Here is a 6,000-nt window from a genome sequence, read left to right on the forward strand (position 1 = left end):
TGGTCGTTCTTTTACCGATATGGCTGCTCTTCGTACGTCTTCGCGCTCGCTCCTGCGATCTGTCGCAGGCGCTGCGGCACGATCCAACCTGGTCGCTGCGGTGGCCAGCAGCTCTTCGCGCACCGCCAGCCGATCTCTCACCACCTCCGCCGCTCGATCCTCGGATGCGCTCTTCGTCCACCGCAACACGGACTACAACAACCCAGACATCCCGTTCGAGTTTAATGAGGAGAACGCAAAGATGGCGCAGGAGATCATCTCGCACTACCCGGCGCAGTACAAGAAGGCGGCGGTGATCCCATTGCTCGACCTGGGCCAACGACAGAACTCGGGTTGGGTGTCGATCTCCGTCATGAACTACGTGGCCAAGCTGCTCGAGATGCCGCCCATGCGCGTGTATGAGGTGGCTACGTTCTACACCATGTTCAACCGCGAACCGGTGGGCAAGTACTTTTTGCAGCTTTGCACCACCACCCCATGCATGCTCGGCGGGTGTGGCTCGACAAAGATCCTCGAGGCGCTCGAGGGTAAGCTGGGCATCAAGGCCGGCCAGACGACCAAGGACAAGAAGTTCACGTTGGTCGAGGTCGAGTGTCTCGGCGCCTGTGCCAACGCTCCCATGATCCAGATCAACGACGACTTCTACGAGGACTTGACCCCAGAAAGCATGGTCAACATCATCGAGAAGCTCTCCAACGGCGAAAAGGTCAAGCCCGGCCCGCAATCCGGTCGTCACTCGTCCGAGCCCGCTTCCGGCCGAACTGCTCTCACTTCAGAAGTATGTTTCTCGCTCCATCGCAGCATTGCCCAAACGACCTCCCATTCCCTGCCCGGGACACCTTTGGACTGACTCCTCTTGCTTTCCGTTTGACACTCTCTCCGCTCCGATCACCAACAGCCATACGGACCAGGCAAGCACTGCGTCCCCGAGTTCGCCTGATCTCGCCCCGTGAATGCGCACATGTAGAGCGCGGTTCTTTTGCTCGGCCAGATAATCTTCGAATACCTTTTCACAGCGTCCCACCATTGGCTCCTCCCAGTCGAGTGTAGTTCAGGTTCAACGGCCAACTGGCCGCGATGAGATGCACGGCTCACCCAGCTGCGTTCACACTTGAGTCGTCAGACAGCCCGATGAACGCCGACCATTTCGACGAAACAGCACACAGTGAGAAGGGAAATGACTTTTTGTTTCGCAATCGATCAGGATACGCACATCTAGGAAAAGGCGACGTTGCGCAACGCAACGCAATGCCGGCGAAAAGATCAGGCGGAAACCATGAGCGAAGCCAAGCTGGCTTCGGTCTGTACCACGTCGAGCGCCTGCTGCACCTCGAGGCGCTTGCGCGAGGCGGCGAGCCAGTCGGCAGCGAGCAGTTTGGGCCAGCCTTTGAGCTGGTTGAGCTCGCGCGTGGCCGAGTCGAGGTCTTTGCGGTCGAGGTAGTACTCGGCCCTTGCGATGACCGAGGGCACGTCTTCGCCCGGCACAAGGCCCTTCTTGTGGAACAGGATGGGCGAGAGCGCAGCCGAGGCGAGGTGCGAGAGCACGCCCGCCGTCTCCGGGGAGGGCACGAGCGAGACCTGACGCACACGCGGGCCCACCTTGTTGTCGAACCACTGCTTGAGCGTTACAAACGACTCGACGCCCGTGTCCGCGGCTCCACTGGTGTCGAGTGCCTCGATGGCGGCCGAGAGCACGGGGTCGTCGCGCGCCTTGGAGGTGCCCTTGAGCACACGCAGCTGCTCGGCAAACGGACGCTTGGAAGCCGAGGTATCGTCGAGCGCATGCTGCACGGCTCGCACGGCCGTCCACAGCGTATGCACCGACACATTCTCCTCCAACACACTGCTGTTGTCCAAGCTCACCTTCTCGAGACTCTTGAGCTCCGTAGCCAGCTCGTCAAGCTTGGCCAGACGCCCGCCACGCTCCTCCTCCACCTTGGCCTTGATGTCCTTCATCCATCGTCGCTGCAGCTCAATGCCCTGCGCAATAACCTCCTCCTTGAGCCTCTCATTGATGATCTGGCTCTGCGTGGCAAGCTCCTTCTCGAGCTTCTCCTTGAACTGCTCCATCTGCTTGGCACGCTCCTCCTCAAACGACTTTTGCCAGTCCGACTCACGCGTCGATAGCTTGTTAGCCGCCTCTTGCGACTGCTGCGAGATCTGCGCTTCGTATCGCTTGGCCTGCGCTGCCAAGCTGTTCTCGACACGCTTGGCCTCTTCGCGCTTGATGGTCTCGAGACGCTGGCTCAACTGCTCGAGGTCGACCTGAGCGTTCTCGAGCACGCCCTTGGCCTTGGCGCCCGACGAGGGGGTCTCCTTGAGGAACGTGGTGAGCTCATCGATGGTTCCCGCAAGCTGAGCGATCATGGGCTCGGACCCAGAAAGGCTCTTGATGGATGGGGCGAGCAGAGGCAGCTTGGGCGCTTGGGGGTCAGGGCGCAGACGGGCAGCGCCCGAGTCGGGTGCCTGCAGACCTCGGTCACGACGAGGGGCGGCGTAGCCCGCAGGAGGCTCGTGGTTGACAGGGAGCTCGCCAGTGTAGGTCTGCTTGACCTCTTCCTTGGGGCCCTTGCCAGGCGCAGCGCTCTTGGAAGGAGCGGCTTTGGTGTTGGCGCCAATGTCGGTCATGACCTGGACGCTGTCAACGGCGCGCTGGATCACGTTCCGGCCGTCCTGTTTAGCATCGGCAGCTTCGCCGCGCACCTTGGCCTCTGCCTTTGAAGCAGCCGCTTTGGCGCGGTTGACGAGCTCCGAAGTCTTGTCCTGGACGGATTTGAGCGCACTCTCGGCTTCATCTTCGATTTTCTTGGCACCTGCCTTGGCCTTCTGCGCAAGCCTGTCTGCTTCCGCTTTCGCCATGTCACGAGCCTCGGCGACTCTGAGACGAGCATCGCGCTCATCGCCCGTGCTCTCGCTTGCACCCGCATCGCCGCTGAGAACACGGCCCACTGCGCCGCTGACGCTGTCGTACGCGGTCTTGGTCACGTCGATCGCCTTGTCGCCATAGCCTCCGAGGTTGATGTTCTTGATCTCCTGGCCGACATCGTGTGTGTCGAGGTAGTCGATGATGCGCTCGCCGCCTGGGATGCTCTCTACGAAAAAGTGGTTGTATCGGTCGTTGTTGAGCGCTGCCACGGTGGAGATGCCGTAAAAGAGCGTGGCACCGACGGTGCTGTATAGCAGGAAGCGACCGGTGACGGATCTTGAGCCAGCATCCGCACCAGTAGCATATGATCGGACACCACCAGCGGCAGCAGCGCTGCGGGAGCGAGCAGCAGACGCAGGGCCGAGTGCGGAAGCCCTACGCAGAGCAGCGGCGCGGTTCATCATGACGACCCGTTGTGAAAACGTATTCCGACGAGATGCAGTAGGAGCAAAGAGAGTCGGCGGTCGATGTAGGTAGGTGGTGTGTGAGGGATGAGTCGACGGAGCGGGGCTGCGATGGATGAAGCGAGTTGCAACGATCTGGAAGACTTGGCTTGTGGAGGACCGACGATTGCTCGCTCGAACAGGCCAAAGGACAGAGTCGAGCTTAGCAACTGTCGCCAGAGACAGGCTCTCGTGCCGCCCAAATGCTGATTTCAAGAAGAAATGTCCTCATTCCGCTCTGTACGTTTAGATGGATCGGGCGCGAGAGCAAGCCTCTCTAGCAGAGCAAGAGCAGCAGCAGCAGCAGTATAGGCGATTCCAATCCATTTCGGTTCGAAATTGGCATTTCTCAGCTAAATTCGAGAAAGCGCCTTCACGATCACAGAGCTCCGCCCGTCAATCGAGATCTTAACACGCCTCTGCTGCAAACAAAACGGTGGCCGGAAGAATCCGCGAGGAAGCAGACGCGTTGGAGACAGAAACGGCCGGATCCGAGTCGGATCCTTCATTCAGCCCAGATTCAGAGCCAACCACGACCCTATTTATTGTACATCCGATGGTGACCTGATGTGCACTTGACATTTGCTTTCCGCTTCCTCCTTGACCTGCCAACGGAACAGCCGGAGAGCCTGCATCAGACGTCGTAGAGACCTCGAGACACGGTTCGGGATAGTCAAACGCTCTCGTCATCGATCCAGATACTCTGTAACACAAGGTGATAAGTGAATCGCTCGAAATGCCGACGGCGGAACAAAGACGTGGTTCAATTATGCGTTATACTGTGGCTAGTAATACAGGATGCAGGGGAGGGTCAAGGACTTAGAAAGAGACAAGCGTGGACCGGGACAAAACATGATGATGCGGTTGGGACATTGTCGACCAACGGGCTATGCAGAGGAAGGGCCTGCTACGGGGTATGTGAAGGAGCCCACGCATGCATGAAAAAGACTGTGCTGTAGTCAGGTCTGACAAGCAAAAGGGCAAGCAGCGCGAGTTGAAGGGAAGCTAGGCCGGATCTGCGATCTAAGCAATCGCAGCTGCAACCCTCTCTACGCTTTGAGATCGGCTTGGACTCAAGGAAGGCCTGCGAGCGCCAACAAATGAAGCGCGAGGCGAGACCGAGAGCTCTTGCGGCGGCGGCATCTCTTCGAGAACGCGGTAAGGAACGTGCACCGAAACCTTGGACTGGACAACACGTCCACGCCCCGAGATGCTGTTGCGCGGACTCTGGTTCGAGAGTGAGAGCGACATGGCTGCCGAGGTGGCGGCGGCGGCGGCTGCCACTAAACTTGCGGTTGCGCTTGCTTCTGCTTGGTCTTTGGCCGACTTAGCAGGACCGAAAGGGTTGTACAGCCCCGGCCCGCGCAGCGACAAGTCGGCATCGCGTCCGCCCAATGACGAGCGACGGCTGACCCAGTCGGGCAACTGCTGCCAGATGTCGTGCACCGGCTCCCTCTTCTCCTTGAAAGCACTAAAGCGCATCGCCTCGTGCGTTGCTCGCGCGGTGCCAGCCAAAGCCCAGTCCCATTCCGACTCATTGGAAGCAGAGGCACATTTGCTCCAGCAGGACGCGGCACAGGAGCGCGACGTAGGCAGCCCAACCGAGACTCGCGGCGATTGCGGCGATGTTGAAGTGGATGCCGTCGTCGATGCGGGTAGCGACACGGTGACGGCCGTTTTCTCAGGTCGAACGGGCGTGCTGTTGACGCTGGACTTTTGCTCCTGCAGTGCGACAAACCGCGGTTTGAAGGAACTTGGCGGCGCAGAGGTTGCTGCACGGTCCCAATCAAAGCCAGATGGTTCTGCAATAGCTTTGCGAGCGGCCCGCAAAAGACCGAGGTTTCCTGCGCCCATGGTCATGGGGAGGTTTGTGAAATCGAGGATGAGCGTCGATGGCAGTGAGTTGCTTTTCGAGGTGATCTTGTGACGTCGGCGCTCCAAGACGCCGGAGGCACGGCTCTCGGAGCAAGAACGCGCCAGGGAAGGACGCAGCATGGTGGGCCCCATGGGCTCTACGAACAGCGTCGACTTGGACGACGATGGCTCTGGCGCACTCGAGGTCCTCTGCACACTGGGTCTGCGGCTGTTGGAGTTGAGCGAGCACGAGGGCTCTACGTATTCGTCATCCTCCGACGCGACGTTTGCTGGGATGGCGTCGCTTGAGGGGCTCTCGAGTGTGCTGGACGAGAAGCGGAAGGACGAGAGCGCGGCTTGCACGTCGCGGCATGCCGGGTTGAGCGAGCGTCGAGGGGAAAGATCAAAGTAGTTCGAAGAGGTATAGCTTGGGCCCGCCTCGAACGGTATTCTGGTCACCATGGTGGAATGTGTGCAACGAAGAGGGAAAGAGAAAGGGGATGTAGCGGGGGAGGGCAGCTGCCGTGTCTCAGCGGCAGTCTGGGACCAGAGTCAAGTAAGGCTAGATGGATGGCGATGATTGGACGAAGCCGTGTCAGGAGCTCTCGAAGACGACTGAAGCTGCAAGATTAGTAAACCATGGTTGCAAAGTTGCAAACTAAAAGGATCGGGGGGTGGTGGGATGCTCGAGCTGTTGAAACGGCTAAGCTGACGAGTTCGAGGTCTGCAGTGTCAGAGCGTCGTACGTTGCGTCTGGACCGAACAATCGAGCTGCCA

At 59.5% G+C, this 6,000-nt stretch overlaps 3 protein-coding genes across 3 annotated transcripts; 1 reads left to right on the forward strand and 2 right to left on the reverse strand.

Moving 5' to 3' along the window:
• Positions 1-19: 19 nt before the first annotated feature.
• EX895_000858 (uncharacterized protein) lies at positions 20-940 on the forward strand (the record flags this gene model as incomplete). The annotated part of the gene is made up of 2 exons (XM_029881459.1): positions 20-778; positions 899-940. 2 exons carry the CDS (start codon positions 20-22, stop codon positions 938-940), a joined length of 801 nt encoding a protein of 266 aa, XP_029742845.1.
• Positions 941-1,263: 323 nt separating this feature from the next.
• Positions 1,264-3,330, reverse strand: EX895_000859 (uncharacterized protein; the record flags this gene model as incomplete). The annotated part of the gene is made up of 1 exon (XM_029881460.1): positions 1,264-3,330. One exon carries the CDS (start codon positions 3,328-3,330, stop codon positions 1,264-1,266), a length of 2,067 nt encoding a protein of 688 aa, XP_029742846.1.
• Positions 3,331-4,392: 1,062 nt separating this feature from the next.
• On the reverse strand, positions 4,393-5,685 carry EX895_000860 (uncharacterized protein; the record flags this gene model as incomplete). Its single annotated transcript, XM_029881461.1, has 1 exon — positions 4,393-5,685. One exon carries the CDS (start codon positions 5,683-5,685, stop codon positions 4,393-4,395), a length of 1,293 nt encoding a protein of 430 aa, XP_029742847.1.
• Positions 5,686-6,000: the final 315 nt, after the last annotated feature.

This window comes from Sporisorium graminicola, chromosome SGRAM_1, assembly GCF_005498985.1.
Source record: "Sporisorium graminicola strain CBS 10092 chromosome SGRAM_1, whole genome shotgun sequence".
NCBI classification, from domain to species: Eukaryota; Fungi; Basidiomycota; class Ustilaginomycetes; order Ustilaginales; family Ustilaginaceae; genus Sporisorium; species Sporisorium graminicola.